Source organism: Sminthopsis crassicaudata, chromosome 2 (assembly GCF_048593235.1).
Source record: "Sminthopsis crassicaudata isolate SCR6 chromosome 2, ASM4859323v1, whole genome shotgun sequence".
NCBI lineage: Eukaryota > Metazoa > Chordata > Mammalia > Dasyuromorphia > Dasyuridae > Sminthopsis > Sminthopsis crassicaudata.
In genome coordinates this window covers 451706025-451724849 of record NC_133618.1, presented here as the reverse complement: position 1 = coordinate 451724849, position 18825 = coordinate 451706025, and the positions used below count along the sequence as shown (strand labels likewise).

Here is an 18825-nt window from a genome sequence, read left to right as displayed (position 1 = left end):
CAATTGGATTTGGTGTCCTTTCTTTTCTTTTTTTCTCCTCTCTATTCTTCCTTTCCTCTTTCTTTCCTTTCATTCCTTCCTTTCTTCCTCCCTCCCTTCTTTCTTTCTTTATCTCTTTCCTTCCTCTCTTCTTTCTTTTCTTTCTTTCCTTTCTTCCTCTTTCCCTCTTTTTTCTATTTTTTCTTTCTTCCTTTCTTTGCTTCTCCTCCTTTCTTTCTTTCTTCCTTTCTTTCCTTCCATCCCTTCCAATCTTTCTTCCTCCCTTCCATTGCTCATTGGTAGCAATTGGGAGCTCAATTAGGAGCAATCTTTCTTTCCTCCCTCCCTTTTTTCTTTTTGTCTTCCTTCCTTCCTTTCTTTCGTTTCTCCCTTATTAATCAGAACAAGTGTCTCCACAGTTTCTATTGACTATTCTTTAAACACTTCTGTCCACAGGAATTCTTCTCACCCAACTCTGAGCTCCTATGGTATTGACTTGTACACCACATATATAGTTCTATGAATCTCTACCATACTGTTAGCAGTATATGTTATATATCTAATCTCTTGTCTTGTTATCTATTTCATGCATATATACTCACCTTGATTCAATAAAGAAGCTGTAATCTCCCTAAAGGTAAGAAATTTCTGTATGTCTGTACATATATATTTTATATACTTATATTTATATATATATACATACACATATATGTGAGTATATCTATGTGTGCCTACAGGAGATATGCCTGTATTGTGTATTTATGTGTATTTATTTGGGTGTGCAAGTTGTATATGCCTGCTTGTGTGTGTTTGTGTGTAGGTTTGTGTACTTTTGAGTATACCTATGTAGGTATACATGTCTATCTGCCTGTATGTATATTTGTGCATATTTGTAATTATACCTGTGTGTGCACATGCATGTGGTTTTTGGTGCACTGTGCATCTATGTGAATGTGCCTTGTGTGCATGTAAATGTATATATACCAATATGTATGTGTTTGTGTGAACACATATGAGGGTACAACAGTGTATGCATTCATGTTTGTGTGTGTGTGTATGTCTGTGTCTGTGTGTCTGTCCACTAAGGAGCTCAGTGCTTTGCTAGGGATACAAAAAGTGCAAAAGAATTAACTTTTAAAAATGAGATTCCAATATTGATTTGCTTTTTTCATATTTTAATATGAAATTAAGACAATTACTTCAGGATGTGCCCTAATTAAGGAAAAAAGAAGCCTATACTCAGAATATCAGAGTTGTGAGTCAGCTTAAAACACTGGATATTAAATTTCCAAGAGACCATATAACGTACAACATGGTATGTTAAAACTGGAATACAATGTCAGAGTTTAGATTGATTAGAACATGGCATATCCAAGTTGGTAGAAAGTTTGTCCAAACTCAGACAACAAATTAGTGTTTAAGTTAGACAACCCCAAGTCTTCTGTCTCCCAATTCAAAGTTTTAAGTAAACAAATTAATTAATTCTAATATCTCCTAGTGAACACCTTGTGGGGTAATGGCAGTAGCATCTAGCAAAGCAGAAAGAGCCTCAAGCAATAGTAATTGTGTCTTCCTTCTTCCCCTCTTCCTACCCAAGAACATTAGAATTCAAAGACAACTTAGGACTTAGAACTTGGAATATCCAAGCTAGAAAGAACCTTAGAAATCACCTTTCTAGGTTTCTTCCTTTAGTTACATACTTTTAATAATTTTTTTTGTATTTGTGGGGCTAGATTACCAAAAGACCTATTCAGCTCCTATAGTTCCTTACTTCTAACATGGGGAAATATATCAATATGAAAAAAGGAGGTTCACTGTGAGGTTCCTGAGACAGGAACTCTGTCACTGGATGTGTTTAGATATTGTAGAGGAAATGAATAGAAGGATTTCTCTGAGGTTCATCTAAACTCTTAGGTTTTATGGATTTTTTTAACAAAATTTGAACACTACATTCCAGATGTTTACTTCTAGCCCTCATGTTTTAGAAAGGACATTGACAGAGAAGCAAGGGGAAGGGAGCAGAGGAAAGAGAGAGGGGAGAGAGAGACAAACAGAGACACAGGCCAGAGGCAGAGACAGAGAGCTATCGAGGAGAGACAGAAAGTCAGAGACAGAGAGATATAGACAGAAGGGAGGAGAAAAAGAGAAAGAGGAAAAAGAGACAGAAAGAGAGGAGGAGGAGGAACCTCCAAATAACTCTCTGAGACTATACATTGCAAAGCAAGTGTCTATCTGTATTGATTAAAAAAAGAAGAAGAAGAAGAAGTTCCTCTTTGGGAATTCCCTGCATTATTGAAATCGCAAGACTAGACTAAAAAAAGAAAAAAAAAAGAAAAAAAGACAACTGAGAATATGTCCAAAGGAAGGTGGCTAGAACAAGAAAGGATTTGGGTCAGTTGTAAGTCTTTGGAAATTATTTTTTCTTCTATTTATTCTACCCTCTCCCAAGCAACTATTGATCTCATACTGATCTTGATGTTCAGTGGCTTGATACAATCAGCTCTGGGTAAAGTAATTTCAACTGTCCAGCTCTAATATTCTATTTCTACAGTCCTCTAGCGTGGAGAGAGGGTTGGTCTAGAATAAAATAGGAAACTCATGAAATAATCGAGCTTCTGTTACTGTGGATAGAAATAATGATTGAATTCTTGTCCTTCCTTTCTCCAGTGTTAGATTAATTAAGAACTAGAAGTGACAAGAGAGATCATTTAGTCCAATTCTCACAGTTTTACAAATGAAGAAACTGAGACCCAGAGAGGGAAAAATGACTCTCCTGTGTTTACCCAGGAGTGGCGAGCCCAGAAGTGAATCCCTATCATCTTCTGATTGTTAAGTCCAGGGATCTTCACAGGACGCCATTTCTTCGAACTGAACCCCACAAACAGGTTCCCCTGGAGGATCATAAACAGATCACCATCTGTTGGGAATCTCTCAGAAGAAATAAACCTTGCAATCGAGATAGTGAAAAAAACCACACAGGTGACAGCTTGATCTCCCTGTCTCAGAAAACCTCTGAGCTGTTCTGAGGTTGCCATCAATGCCCCCAAATGTCAAAGCCAATGTTCTCGTGTTAGAGACCTTTGCGTGATGTTTGAATAACCCACAAAAGGGGCGGAGAGGAGGGTATCTTACACCTCGGAGAATACTGCGAAGGGTATGGGAAGTGGTGACTCGGACGGGGGAGGTGTTAAGGGAAAATGAGGTAGGGGAAGAAACCAAAACAGGAAAGTTGGACGGCTTCTGGGCGAGACTAGAATGTTTTGTTCAGAGTCAGAACTCCTGTGGGCGGGACTAGAATCTTTTGGGTAGTTGTCAGCTCAAGGGTGCCTTTAGAATCCTTCCTGGACTAGTGAAAGTGTAGGCGGAGTTTGCCTCCAGCTGGTTGGAAGCCAGAAGCTCAGCTGAGCGGTAAGGGACCACCTAAAGACGAGGTTCATTTTCTTGTAGCTCCAGGTGTCCGCCCGCCTCCCCGCCTCTCTCAAGGCGATCCTGCTAAGACTAAAAGCAAGAGGGAAGGGGAAAGAAAGACTAGAGCTAAGATCGCGCCAGGATGCCCGTTTGAGCATTACTCCACCTGTGGCCGAACCACTTCTCTTCCTTTCCATCCTTTGGAAAAGCGGAGAGGAGCCTAGACCCCTCGTGCAAAAGGAAACTGAGACTGTCTAGAGACCACAGCGCCAGCCTCCCCTCAACCGCCCTGGGGCAGCCTGATGCCCCAGGAGCGGCGGAGCCCCCAGAAGACTGAATTGGGGACGCCTAGGGCAGGGCTGGAGCCGCACCTCTTGGGACAGTTTAGAAGACTGAAGGTCAGGTGAGTCCTAAAGGCTCGTGGGGGCGATACCCAGAACCACCCGCACCACTGTCTTTCTCGGAAGAAATGAGTAATGTAAACGGGGCCAGCGAGTTGTGGACATCCCTGCAGGTGTATTTACAGACCCGGGATAATTATGGGGAAGTGGTGATAAGAACCTAATTCGAAAGGGAAGAGGATGGAAGAGCTGTGTGCATTGGGTGCCCTAGAGAGCGTGAGAAAATGGGAAGAGGAGAGGATACGATATGAAGAATGGTAGAAAGGTGGATAAAAAAGTAAAGGAAAAAGAAATTAGAATATTGACAGAATGGGAGAAGCCAGTTTTATAGCCCTGGTTTAGGAACATTAAATGGAGAAGGCACCAGAAGCCCTGGCTGTGTGACCTGAGATTAAATTTTTAATCTCTCTGGGTCTCAGGTTCCCCTTCTACAAAATGGGAAGAACTCATAGATTCTTCCTGTTCCTCTCAGGAAACTATGTGAGAGGCTTTGAGGTCTCTTGAACTAGAGAGAATTAGAGAAGTGGTGTGTGTGGCTGAGGGGCTACGCAGCGGGGGGCTGCTGGAAATGGCTGGGTGCTTTGTTAGGGCATGTGTAGGTGGCATCAGTAAGCTCTAGCTGGACTCTTCTCTCGGGCTAGACCTTCCTTCCAGAGTCCCAGAAGATCTTGAGTAATCTTTCCATCCTGTCCTCCTGCCCTGTGTTCATCTATCTACAAGAAGACAATAGTCACAGGCCCCAGTGGGGAAGAAATCAAACAGACTCCTGGGGTCCAGAGAAGAACAATCCTATCCCCAATCCCATCATAGTCTTTCAGAAGATAGATCTGTGAATAAGACCCAGGAATCCCAGTTTTCAGGTCTGGATCTCTCCTACCACTGAGCTAATTATCTATTCCTTATTCTTACTCCAATCCATCGACAAAATAAGAGGATACACTGTTATTTTAGGGAGAAGGTTGAAGAGCTCCTGTCCTTGGAGGACGGAGATGGATTCTAACACAATGATTTCTTTTAGAGATTAACTCCAACCTGTTAATAAAGCTCAAGTCAACTGTACGAAGAAACCTAGAACTCAGTAATCTGGCAGCGTATTGTGGCAGATGGACCAGAAGTGTAAATATTAGAACCAGAATCAGAGAAATGTAGAACTAAAGAAATCTAGGAATATGAAATGCCAAGACTGGAAGCGCTCTTTGAATTGCCTAATCTAATCCTTTCCTTTTACTGAGAAGAAAACTGAGGCCCAGAAAGGGGAATTGAATTTTTCAAGGTCATACTTCCCTTGTAATAGAGCACAGTTCTCCCAGTTCCCAGGCTGGAACTCCATAGTACTACTTCTGAGCCCTGATTTAGATCGGAAGTCGATTCTATTCTCTTGCTGTGTGCAGAGTTTAAGCACTATCTGGTCATTGGTAACAAAAAGGTGTAAAAAAATCTCTAGATCCTGTCCTTGTAAAAGCTTCTTTCTGGGACAAAGCGTACTGAGTGAGGTTGGTAGGCCGGTGGGTGTGGTACACAGGCAGGTGTGGTGAGAGTGGTAGAAATAGACCTCTCCTACATAGCTGATTTTTCACCTTCATTTCCCTAGGGTGAGAATGGTAGATGGAGACTATAGGTTTGGACCATTTTTTTCTTTCTTTCTTTTCTTTTCTTTTTTTTTTTTTTCAAGGAGACTAAATGAGAACTATGTGTACAAAAAGACTGGGAGAGAGGAGGAAATAAGTATTTAGTTAGTCTATATTATGTGATGAGTGCTTTACAAAAATTCCTTCTTGATCTTCACAGCAACCCTCAAAAGGTAGATTCTATTGTCACTCCCATTTTACAGTTGAAGAAACTGAGGCAAACAGGGTTAAGTGACTTCCTCAGGGTCATACAGCTAATAAGTATCTGACTGTGGATTTTGAAATCTTGACTCCAATTCAACATTCCATCTAGTACACCACGTAGCTACTCAGGATTTTTGAGCTAGCTCTCTATATGTTTTGGTCAAGTCACTATTGCCATTTGGATTTCAATTTAATACATCAGGAAATAAGATTGATTCACCTAAACCTATCCCAGGATTTTGAGAGCAAGTGAACCTGTGGCCATGGAAATGTAGTCTGATAGGAAATTGTGAGTCCATAGCATCTCTTTTCCATTCTTCATTTTACTTATCTGAAAAATGATCTAGTTGGACTAAATGGCCTCTAAGAACTCTCCCAGTTATGATATTCTATGTTGTTTAACAGTAGTTCCCAACTTTTTGAAATTTAAGGACCCTTTCTTAATGATAAAAAAAAATTTAAGGACCACCACTTAACATATTGATTGAAAAAATAGGCAGACTCTGACAAAAAGTTACAATGAATTTAGTAATGCTTTTAAGTGAATTTATATTTTATTAATTACAGCAGCTTCTATGTATATTTGAAACATTGTGATAGGAGATATTCTTTATTCAGTTCACAAAGGACACTTATTTGTTGGATAGAGCCCAGCTTATAGCTTTCAATATTGGAAATCTAATTGAAGGGATGAAATTATGAAGCTTAAAGCTGGTTCCACATGCCACTTACTTCAGGAGTTAGATCTCAATACCAAGTGCAGAAAATCCACTTTCACAAACATATGTTGTGGAGAAAAAGGCAGCTGATACTCATAGCCTTATCAGATGTCTCTGGGCAATCAGAAAAAACAAGTAGCCACAAGTCAGCCAGATGCTTTTGGTGTGAAGATTAGTTTCAAAGGATTTTTTTTCTCTCAGCCCCAAATGAAATGTAATATAAATGACAAAGTGTAGTGTGCACATAGTAACAACAACAACAATCATAAACATATATATATATATGTATGTATCACTTAAAAGTTTGTAAAGTGCCTTACCTTTATTATTTTATTTGATTCTTCCACAATCTTGGGAGGTAAATGCTATAATTATACCCATTTTACAGATAGGAGACTGAAGCTGACATCCATCCAGTGACTTGCCCAAAGGCACATAGTTAATAAGCATCTAAACTCAGAATTCTCAAATCCAATGTACCATACCACTACACTGCCTTTAGATTTGAGGATTCCTTGCAAATAAGTTTGAGTTGTCACAAAAATCTGTAATCCACGTGTTAGAAATCACTATTATATACTCAAAGATCTCTTCCAGTTCTTACATTTTGTGCATTAAAATATTTTTCAGATCTAACATTCTAAAGTTTCTCTCAGTTCTAACATTATTTGAGTCTCATATCCTTAAACAGTCTAGTACAGGTATTTCTTAACTTAAGGTTCACAGACACTCAAAGAGTCTATGAATTTCAATGAGAAATAATTACATCTTTATGTTCACTAACTTTTGGTATCCTCTGTATTTTATTTTATGCATTTAAATATATTATTCCGAGAAAGAGTTCATGAGTTTCACCAAAAGATGAAGAACCTTGATCTAGTAGAAGGTTTTGATAAGAATACAAAAAGCTATAATGCGTGATAGAATGTGAAGAGAACTTGAGAGGGTCAAACAAAGTTGTGTGAGATCACTTCAAGTGAGTGGGAGGGAATTAAGGAAGTCTCCTGGGAGAAGGAGGTATCTAAGATAGAGCTTGTTATTTAAAAAAAAAATTAAGAATTGGTTATGAGAGGAAGAGAGACTAGAGGAATTTCAGAAGTGGGAGAAAGTGAAACCAAAAGATGTGCTCAGAGATGAATAAATAGTCCTCTAACTTCCAGCTTCTTAAACTGTAGTTCTCCATACTATATGGGGGTCTGGTAACTGAATGCAAATAAAATTATGATTTATTATCAGTAAATGTTTTCTTTATATACCTATATACATAAGGTCATATAAACATTTCTCAGGCTAACAGGGGTCATGAGTGGACAAGTTTAAGAAACTATGCTAAATCTGAGTTTGTGTAAAGAGAAGCAGTGTTGGAGTTTGGGGGCAGGTGGGTAGAAAGGTAGATTGAGAACAAATTGTGAAGGGCCAGACAAAAGAATTTAGATTTTATTCATAGAACACAGAATTTGGGAAGAGACTCATCTAGACTCACCCCTACTTTCTATATGAGGAAACTGAAACTCAACGAAGGAGAATAATTTGCTCAATATCTGGCTAGTTATTATGATCACAGCCAAGACTCTTGGCTTATCAGACCTGAGTTCTTTGAATTGAACAATGCTATGGAACTATTGAAGGTTTTTTGGAACGGGGAACTTAGACACCATGACTCAACTTCTTCTCCTTTTGTCCCAACATGACCCTTTTCTCTTTAGTGAGTTCTTCCTAGAATCCTTTCTGGAGAAGGGCCCAGGTCAATCATCCACAATTCTCTGGATTTAGGCTGGATATCTCCCTCTTATCAGGGGCAGGGGGTCCTGAGGTGCTGTGTTTCAGGACTGATGTAATCATATAGGAAAATGAGTTTCTGGAGAAAATGATGAAGTCCACATGAGGAACAGTTCATTTCCCACCTGACTATGGGAATCCATGCTACTCCTTTGCAGGGTATCCTTTCCCTCTCCTTTTTCCTCCTCTCCTCTCCTCCTTCCCTTTTAACTTCTTTTTATGTGCAAATTTCTCCCATTAAACTTCTTGAATTCAGGGATTGCCTTTTGCCCTTCTTTGTGTTTTTTTAAAGGTTTTTATTTATTTATTTATTTGTTTTTTGCTGAGGCAATTGGGTTTAAGTGTCTTGGTCACACAGCTAGGAACACAGCTAGGAAGTGTTAAGTGTCTGAGGACAGATTTGAACTCAGGTCCTCCTGAATTCAGCGCTGGTGTTCTATCTATTGCACCACCTAGCTGCCCCAAAGTTTTTATTTTCAAAACACATGCATAGATAGTTTTCAACATTTACCCTTGCAAAACCTTACGTTGCAAATTTTTTTGTCCTTCCCTTTCCCCATTCCCTCCCTTATATAAGCAAGTAATACAATATATGTGAAATGTGTGTAATACCTCTACATATATATAGATATATATATTGTTCCACAATTATCCACAATTCTATACATATATCCACAAATATTCACAATTATGCACAAGAAAAATCAGATCAAAAAGGAAGAATACAAAATCTTTTGCCCTTCTTTGTATGCCCAGCACTTAGCATAGTGCCTGAAACATTGAAGGTAGATGTTTAATAAATGTTTATTGATTATAGACTCTTTCTTTTCGTTTACCCCTTACTTTCCAGTTCCATTTTTAGATGTTCTCTTCCTCCATTAGAACAGTAGCTCCTTGTTTTTCTTTTTGTTTGTATTTTCATTATGGCTGGTACAAAGTAAAGTGCTTAATAAATGCTCATTCATTGTCTGAGAGGATGAAGTATAGGACATAATGACAGGTTTATGTAAGAATCTGACTCAGGTACTATGGATTGTAGGACAAGGAAGCAAGGAGACCTGATAAGGAACTATTTCAGTGATCTGCCAAGAAGTGATGGGGTGGGGGGAGGGAACTGGGCTAATATGGAAATGGGAATGAATAGACAAGATATTATGATATAATCAAATCAGAGCAAAGTTTGTGGACTTTTTCATTTTAGATGTCACGTCTCTTCTTCATGAAACCTAAAATTGTATTTGTTTTCTTGACTCAGACATGAGGTCTCATCTCTAGGTCCCAAATCTCAAACAGCAGGCCCTTCCTGACTTTCAGACCAAAGCCTCAGAAACTTTCTTCTTTTTTGTTTTAAGCTATTTTCAACATATATGCATGGATAGTTTTCAACAGTCACTCTTGCAAAGCTTAGAGTCCAAAATTTTTTCTCCTCTCCTTTCTCTCACCCTTCCCTTAGACAGCAAATAATTTAAGATGTTAAATGCATGCAATTCTTCTACACATATTTCCACATTTATCATGCTGCACAAGAAAAATCAGGTCAAAAAGGGGAAAAATTAGAAAAAACAAAATTCAGGCAAACAAAAACAAAATGAGTGAAAATGGTATGTTGTGATCCACACTCTGTTCCCACTGTTCCCTCTCTGGGTGTAGATGGCTCTCTTCATCACTGAACGGTTGAAACTGGTCTAAGTAATCTCATTGTTGAAGAAGGCCGCTTCCATCAGAATTGATCCTCATACAGTATTGTTGTTGAAGTGTATAACGATCTCCTGGTCCTGCTCATTTCACTCAGCATCAGTTCATGTAAGTCTCTCCAGCCTTTCCTGAAATCATTCTGCTGGTCATTTCTTATAAAACAATAATATTCCATAACATTCATATACCACAACTAATTCAGCCATTCTCCAGTTGATGGGCATCCATTCAGTTTCCAGTTTCTGGCCACTACAAAGAGGGCTGCCACAACATTCTTGCACATACTGGTCCCTTTCCCTTCTTTAGTATCTCTTTGGGATATAACCCAGTAGAAACACTGATGGATCAAAGGGTATGCACAGTTCAATAGCCCTTTGGGCATAGCAGAAATCTTCCTCTTACCATTAAGAGGAGGATCTCTCTCCCCTGACCTGGTGTTTTCCTTCTTCCCTGGCATTTGAGGGAGAGCTAACTGATACCTCTCTCCATCATTATAAAATACTTGAGGAAAGGAATTCTATTCCTTATTTTATAGATAGAGTTATTATCTATATATCTATGTCATATATATATGTGTATATATATATGTGTGTGTATGTATATATATATATATATATATATATATATATGGAGAGAGAGAGAGAGAGAGGTTATTCCTATAGATAGGAAAAAGAGGCTCAGAGAAATTAAATGACTTGTCACATAGATAATATCAGAAGTGAGACTCACACTCAAGTCTTCCAGATGCCAATTTCAGCATCCATCCACTATGTCATCCTGGCACTTATTTGGACGTAGCAGCCCCAGTCATTCACTCTCAACTACCTTGGTTGTTCTACCTCAGCAAGGGTGAATGTAAAAATTATTTATAGTCATGAAGTGCTATATACACATAATGTCTCTTTTATTACTACTAATAACAAGAGAATATACAATGTTCCAGAGAATGTGCTAAGTGATTTTTTACAATTATCTCACATGGTCATTACACAACCCTATGAGTAGGTATTTCCATTTTATAGTTAAGAAAACTGACAGCAGTGAGATGACTTGCCCAGGGGGATACACCTACTAAGTGTCTAAGGCCAAATTTGAACTCAAGATTCCCTGACAGGCCCAGCACTCTATCCACTGCACCATGAGCTACTTCTATAATTTCCATTTTTTCCCAATATTTCTTGTTTATTAGGGGGTCTATTCCCCTGCAATTTGGTCTCTTGAGATTACAGAATTCTGGGGTATTGTGTTTGCTTTTTGACTCTTCATTTTCTCAGTGGTTCCACTGATCTACTTTTCAGTTTATTAAAATAATACGAATAGTTTTGATTATTACTGTTTTATCATATAGTTTTTGTCCTTGTAATCTAGGCCCTTTTTATTCCTTTTCGTCTTCATTCTTCTTCCTTTTCTTTGCAAATCTTGTTCTTTCAATTTATTTTGCTATTATTTAAATTAGTGAAAAAGAAATCCACAGCAGTTTGGTTGGTTTAATATTTTTTAAATCTATAAATTAAATTAGGTGGCAAAATCATATTATTATATTATATTAGTGTGGTCCAACCATGAACAATAAATTATTTAAGCCTTCCTTTATTTCTATAGAGAAGGCACAGAGTTTCTGCTACTATGCCTGCTATTTTTTATATTACCACTAATTAAACTGTCTTGGATTCACTATCCTAAGAGGTCTAAGAAATTCATTAATAACATGCTGAATTGAAGAGTGGAATTTCCAGTAGGGGGGTAATATTAATCAGAGTATCTGACACCCAAGGAATAGTAGGGAAGGACTCCTTCTGAGAGAGACTATACACCCCTCTGTCTATATCTGTAAAGAGTGTTTAGTAATATTTTTCTATAAATCCTTTGTGTGTCTTATTAGGTAAACACCAAATATTTTCTGTATTTTCTAGAGAGTTTGAATGGCATTTCTTTTCCCACTGTTTAGGGGTGTAATGTAATGTGTTTTTGTTATGCTATATAAAAATGCTGGGGGTTTTGTGGATTATTTTGGATCCTGTTATTTTGCTAAGACTATTAATCATTGTGGTTCATTCTTTGTTAATTCTTTGAGGCTTTCTACATAAGTGATTATTTTGCCTGCAAAAAGGGATAATTTTGCCTTCTCTTTGCTGATGTCTTTATAGTTCTTCTTTTATTGCTATCATTGGTATTTCTAGTATTATGTCAAATGATAGTAGAGAAAGGAGGAATCCATGTTTTACCCTTTTGCTTATTTGAAAAGCTTTCAATGCTTCTATCTTAGTCATAATGCTAGCTCTTAGTTCTAGATCTGTATTTTTATTACATTAAAGAAGAACTCATTTAGTTCTGTGCTTTTGGTTTTTTTTTTTTTTGTTTTGTTTTTTGTTTTAAATAAGTGAATGTTATATCTTGACGAAATGTTTTTCTGTATCCATTAACATAATTATATGGTATTGGGGTTTTTGTTTATGTTATTAATTATGGCAATTATTTTAGAAAAACATTGGCTTTTATAGTCTTTTATGCTGGATACTCAGAAAAGGGTGGCTTTATTAATGAGTTGATAGGGTCTATGGAAATGCTATGGTCTCAGAGCTACATTTCCTCTTTTCTATCCCAGGATGGGGTGTGTGAAATCCAAGTTTACCCAGAATGGAGGGAAGTTTTTCAAAAAAGAGTCTGAAACAAACACCCAGGGTCCTGTATATGTGCCAGATCCAACATCCCCTGGAAAAAAGGTGAGCAAGACTTTCAGATTTGGTGGGAGGAGTGAGCTCCCTATTATGTTAGGACTTTGACTTGTGCTACAGGCAGTCCTTTCTTTTCTATCATTTCCCTATCTTGTTTGTGGGGGACATGTCCAGAAAGCCCTTAATCCATGTGTTAGTCTCCAATTCACTTGGACAGATCTGCTGTGAAGTCTCTAGAAGGTGACTGATTCTTTATTCCTAAATCCCCAGTACCCTCTTGTATTAGCCTGTTAAAGTACTGATGAATCCCACACAAAGTTGGAAACCAACCCTTCCTTATTTATCACCTGCTGTGCAAGGTCCCAGACTTGGTCATCTTTTGCTGCAGCATATAATTTCTCCCTATACTGAGTACCCCATCCTTGTCCATAATAATTGAATCACAAGATTTGGAACTAGGAAGAACCTCAAAGATTATCTAGTTCACTCCTCATTCTATAGAGCAGGAAACTAAGACTTGCCAAAATTCACAGGAGACAGACTGGGAACCTAAATCATCTGGCTTCAAATCCAGGGCTGCCCAACTCTTCCTGTATTCCCTCCCTCCCCCTCCACTTCCTCCCATTCCTCCAGGATATGACAAATTTTCCTGCTGGTTCTCAAGACCTGCTGAGGTGGCAGGGTAGAACTATGGAAAGAGCTTTGGGCTGGGAGTCTGGACATCTGACTTCTAATTTGATCTCTGCCATTGAATTTCTGTGGTAGCCTTGGACAAGCCCCATCTGGGATTCAGTGTCCTTCTCTACAAAATAAAGAGGTTCAACGCTAAGATCCCCATCAGGTCCAAGACTCATTCTTTTTTTGATCCTGATTCTGTTCTTCATTTTCTACAGACAGGCCATAGTTCTGATGTCAGCCAGGTCATCTCCTCTCATGGTATGTGATCCCAGAGTCACACAGGGGTGTGATAAGGTGGAATGGGATAGGGAACTGGGAGTTACACAGAGAAGGAAGCTCCAAGGCAGGAAGTATCTGGCTTTGGAAACCAAAGTTTCCTTGTTTTTCTGAGTCCTTTCCCTTCTCCTTTCTCCCTCCCTTCTTCCCCTTTCCCTTCTTTGCTTCTCTCTCTCCTCTGAGCTTCCTTCTTTCCCCCCTTTCCTCCTTTCAAAATGATCTAAACCAATCTGCTCCTTTTCCAAAGGGAGAAAACTAAGGCCTAAGGAGGGAACCCAAAGTCAAACATCAAATTAGTGACAGAACAAGTTCTAGAACTGAAGTCTTCTCATTTCTCACCCAGTGCTCTTTATATGACACTGTGATGCTAAACCCTTCACCACTTGACAGAAAACATTTTAAAGTCTTAAACAAAACTTTCTATAGACTTACAAAAGCTCAGATGGGGATACTGAACAAATTAAATGTTACTCTAATTTTGTATAATAGATATTATATGTAGTCTTGTAAAGTATAAAAGATGATTGTGGGAAAAAATAGCATCACATTCCTATTGTTACTTTGTTCTTCACAATATACCCTATACACAGATCTCTGGAGTGATGATCTTATTGACAGCTCTTAGGCTAGCGATAATAATAGCTGCCCATATTCTGATAGGAATTTGCTTTTCTCACAACTGTCCCATGAGGCAGAAAGTACAAGTATTCTTATCCCCATTTTACAGAAGAGTAAATTGAAGATAGGGTAGGGTAGAAACTACTTGCCCAAAGTCACACAGCTAATAAGCTAATAAGAGAATCCAGGGCTACAAACTCACAGTGTAGTATTCTTTCTATTATGCTGGGTTGCTTTCTTACTCAATTTGTGTTTTCTTTTCATGTTTGTTGAAATCTTTATTAAATTTATAGCAAACTTATAGTTCTTTTGTAAGAGAAAGGAAACATATAGGAAAGGGAAATATTGGAGAAGTCCCCCAGGGAGAAGGGAAGGTAGACCTAGCCCTCACCTGATAATTCCTAATGATCCATGTGAATCAATTTCCCAGCAGGTTCTGAAAGCATGGACATCACAGTCGTGGCCCTGTATGACTACGAGGCCATCCACAGTGAGGACCTCAGCTTCCGGAAGGGTGATCAGATGGCGATCTTAGAAAAGTAGGTCCTAGGATGTTGTCTGTCTCCCTGAATGAGACTTGCCTACCAAGGGTTCACGGAGAGCCCCTGGAAGGGACAGACAAAACTCTTGCTAACTATAGTCTCATCTTAGCCAAAACACTCCCAGTTTTTGTGGTCACAAAATTCATCTCCTGGGATCCATCCTCTTGGTGTTAAGCCTGTCCATCCACACTTTAGTGGGTCCTCAAAGGAGTCATTCAGGCTATCACCTTTACTAGAAATCTTCTCAGCTATCTAGCATCAGCCAGAGCTAATATGGAGTCCAGGATCACCTGCAATTCAGGGAAGCTTCATAAGAGAACGTCAAAGGAGAATGTAACTCCTAATTCATGTGAAAATGTGATTCATTCATGTTAGAGCTGGAAGAGGCCTTAGAAATAATTAAGAAATAATAAGCCCAACCTCCTTCGCTGTTGGATGCCCAACTCTGATACTCTTTGACCCTCAGGTCAAGTCTAGAGGTCTCTGATTCCCTAGGGAGGGAAAAAAAAAAAAGACCTAAGTATTGGTTTGAAGCACTCTAATTGATGGGATGATCCTCCTTTCTCCTCCTGCAGATCTGGAGAATGGTGGAAAGCCCGATCCCTTGCAACCCGGAAGGAGGGCTATATTCCAAGTAATTATGTAGCCCAGATCAACTCACTGGAGACAGAGGAGTAAGTATACCTATTGCCTATCCTTGGGGAAGGAAGTCTAGAGATTTGTATGGCTGAGAGGGTCATTATGATCTATACCCAAGCAGGGATGCTTTAGAGTCTCAAGCATAATAGACCATCTCAGACAGATGAAGATCTACCCTATTCTTTTTTTTTTTTTTTTCTTTTTCTGAGGCTGGGGTTAAGTGACTTGCCCAGGGTCACACAGCTAGGCCCTGTTAAGTGTCTGAGGCCGGATTGGGTCCTCCTGAATTCAAGGCTGGTGCTCTATCCACTGCGCCACCTAGCTGCCCCAGATCTACCCTATTCTAAAATGTCTTCCCAGAAAAAAGGGTCACTGCCTTTCTGTGAAGCTCATCTTCCCAAATAGTAAGTTCTGCTTTAAGTCTAAACTGAATTCCTTGTGATGTGCTCTAAGGCCATGGTGCTCTGTGGAATCTCTTCATTATCTCTTGTTTTCTGGAGGTGAAAACATCCCATTTTCTCACCTCAGGCACCCCTTCAAATCTTTGATCCTGGATCTCTAACTCCATTCAACCAACAGTTACTAAGAAGCTACTATTTTGAGATCTCTGCGCTCAGCTCTCGGGAAATACAAAAATAATATTTCATGCCAGTCCTCATTGAGCATGTTTATGGTCTAGTAGGCAGATAAGATGTGGACACAAAGGAATACAAGACACATCAGAATATGGAAAACCCAGAAGTCTGTGAGATCCAAGTGGGTGACATGTGAGCTGGGCCTTGAAGAAGAGAAAGAATCTAATTCAATGATTTCTTACCTGTGGGACTACCTTCTTTGAATCCCAGACCAGTTATCTTGCTCAGAGTCTACTTTATCACTCAGAGTCGCTATGATTTTCTACTGTGACCCCCAGCATGCCCCAGGAATTAGGGATGCACTGTGGGCTCTCTTGACTTTCAGCCCCCAAACCCCTCACACACTTTGCTTTTCTCCTTTCACAGATGGTTCTTCAAAGACATCAGTCGGAAGGGTGCAGAGCGTCATCTGCTGGCACCTGGGAATGTACTGGGCTCCTTCATGATTCGGGACAGTGAAACCACCAAAGGTAAGTCTTTGGGTGGCAGTGAGATACAGGGTGGCAGACAGTCCTCAGCTGCCACAGTGAAAAGAGATTTGGATTTAAAGTCATGAGTTTGGGGGTTCAGATTCTAGCCTGTGTGATTTTGGGTCTTTCTGGGTCTTCAGCTTCTACATATATAAAATAAGGGAGTTGGACTAGATTATTTCTAAGGCCCTTTGAAATTCTAACATTTTATGGTCTTATTATTCCTGAAAGACAACTGAAGAGGGGTCCCCCTAACAGCCCAGCCCTACCATTTGGAGATAACCCTTTCCATGGTCAAACATCTGAATGAGGATTAATAATAGCAGTTTCTATTTCTTTAGAGTTTTCAAATTTACAAACTGCTTTTTTCACAAAAGCCTTGAGAGAGAATACAAATGCTATTATCCCTTTTAGAAATGAGTAAACTGAAATTCAAAAGGGAAATGATTTGTAAGGAAAGGCCTGCTAGAATTTGACTGTAAGTTTTCTTCTCTGTGTCAGGAATATTTCTACTATTTAAAATTCAACAAATATTTATTAATAATATATTTTTAAAATAATAGCTTTTTTCCCTTTTTAAAATAACAGCTTTTTCTTTTCAAAATATATGCAGAGATAGTTTTCAACGTTCACCATTGCAAAATCTTGTGTTCTAAATTTTTCTCTCTCCCTTCCCCTCATCTCCTTCCCCTAGACAGCATATAATCCAATATAGATTAAACATGTACAATTCTTCTATACATATTTCTACATTTATCATGCTGCATAAAAGAAATCAAAACAAAAAGGAAAAAAGCAAAGCAACAACAAAAAAGATGAAAATACTATTTTGTGATCCATATTCAGTCCCCACAGTCCCCTCTCTGAATACAGATGGCTCTCTCCATCACAAATCTATTGGAATTATAAGCACACATTATATGTCATACACTGTACTAGACACTGAGATATAAAAACAAAATTGTCCTTGCCTTATTGAGTTTACATCTGCTTGGGATATTCAAGTATATACAGAAGTAAGCATGAGGTAATTTGAATAGGGAGAGAGCACAGGCAAGTGAGGGAATAAGAGAAAGTTACCTGGAAGAGGCAATTCCTAAAGTATACTTTGAAGGAATATGGGATTATGAGAGAAACAGATGAAGTGGAAGTTCATTGGACAGCCTGTGCAAATGTGCAGAGGTGGAAGATGCAACCTTGACTTTGGAGAACAACATAGACAATGTGAAGGGTGGTAAAGTCCAACAAAACTGCAGCCCTGGCTTTCTCCTAGGTTGCTACTTTCATATTGTTGAATGGAACTGGAGGAAATCACATAATTTTGAAGAGTCCAGTACAAATTTGCTATCTGATCTCTACCCATCCCTCATTGCAAAATAATCCTTTTACTCCTCCCTAATTGATTTTCTGCCCCACAGTAGCTATTGAAAATCTCTTTAAATTTCTCACACCATATCCCTGCTTTGCAGCTGAAGATCTTGACTATTCAAGAAAATAAAATCCATTTGCCTTAAGATCCTTCTTTCTCTTCATCTCACAACCCCTTAACATGATCTATACCCCTACACACATTTCTTTCCTCCTTTACTTCAATAAAGAGGTAGCATTCATCCCTTTGCCAAGCCCAATCCTTCAGTGTTTGTATTCTGAATCCCAACCTCTCTTCTTCAATAGAGTGCCCATACAATCATCAAACAGACCTTTCTAGTTTTTAATCTCTCCCTTTCCACTGCCTTTTTACAAATATACCCATCTTTACCACTTTTTAAAAGCTTAGTACTTGGCCCTCCCCTGCTCTCTGACCATTGTTCTCCTTCCTTTCTCAGCTTAGAAAAATCTATCTACCCTCATTGCCTCCACTTCTCTCCTGTCACTTCTCAACTTTCCAATCTGGTTTCATACTTCATCACTCAGCTGAAAGTCAATTGAAAGTCACCAATATTAATTGGTAAATCTGATGGCCTTTTCTCATTCCTAATCTTAGTTGGCTTCTTTTCCACATTTGACACTCTTTATTATAATCTCCTCCTGAAAGCTCCTTCCTCTGGGTTTTCTTAAAACTATTCTTGATTTTCCTATCTGTGTAATTATTTCTTCTTAGTCTCCTTTGCTGGCTGGATCGTTATCCATACCATATCCCCTAACTTTGGATATCCTCAAGACTCTACCCCAGACCCTATTACATATTCTATATTCTCTCACTGACAGCATCAGATCACATAAATTTAATTATCATTCCTAAGCAGATGACTCTCAGATTATCTATTCAGCCTTAGACTCTCTCTTGAATTTTAATCCAGCATTACCAATTGCTTGTTGAGCATTTAGAATTCAATGTTCTGAAGATATCTCAAATTCAACTTATTTAAAAATAAACTAGTTGTCTTACCTAAATATATTCCTTTTTCAAACTTCCCTATTTCTGTGGAGGATTATTACAGTCACTGAAGTCCCAACCTTATCATCATTCTTCACTCTA

At 38.8% G+C, this 18825-nt stretch overlaps 1 protein-coding gene across 5 annotated transcripts in view; it reads left to right on the top strand.

The window, feature by feature from the left end:
- The first annotated feature begins 517 nt into the window (after positions 1-517).
- Positions 518-18825, top strand: part of HCK (HCK proto-oncogene, Src family tyrosine kinase) — a 41350-nt gene continuing 23042 nt past the window's right edge. The window contains exons 1-6 of one of the 5 annotated variants that reach the window (XM_074292770.1): positions 518-616; positions 12419-12536; positions 13382-13424; positions 14491-14599; positions 15178-15276; positions 16243-16346. In XM_074292770.1, coding sequence (XP_074148871.1) covers positions 12420-12536; positions 13382-13424; positions 14491-14599; positions 15178-15276; positions 16243-16346 — 472 coding nt within the window. In that variant the 5' untranslated portion in view covers positions 518-616; position 12419. Of the gene's footprint in view, positions 617-3345; positions 3791-9784; positions 9922-12418; positions 12537-13381; positions 13425-14490; positions 14600-15177; positions 15277-16242; positions 16347-18825 lie in introns of those variants that run through there. The other 4 variants (XM_074292769.1, XM_074292767.1, XM_074292766.1 and 1 more) reach the window with 4 other exon arrangements.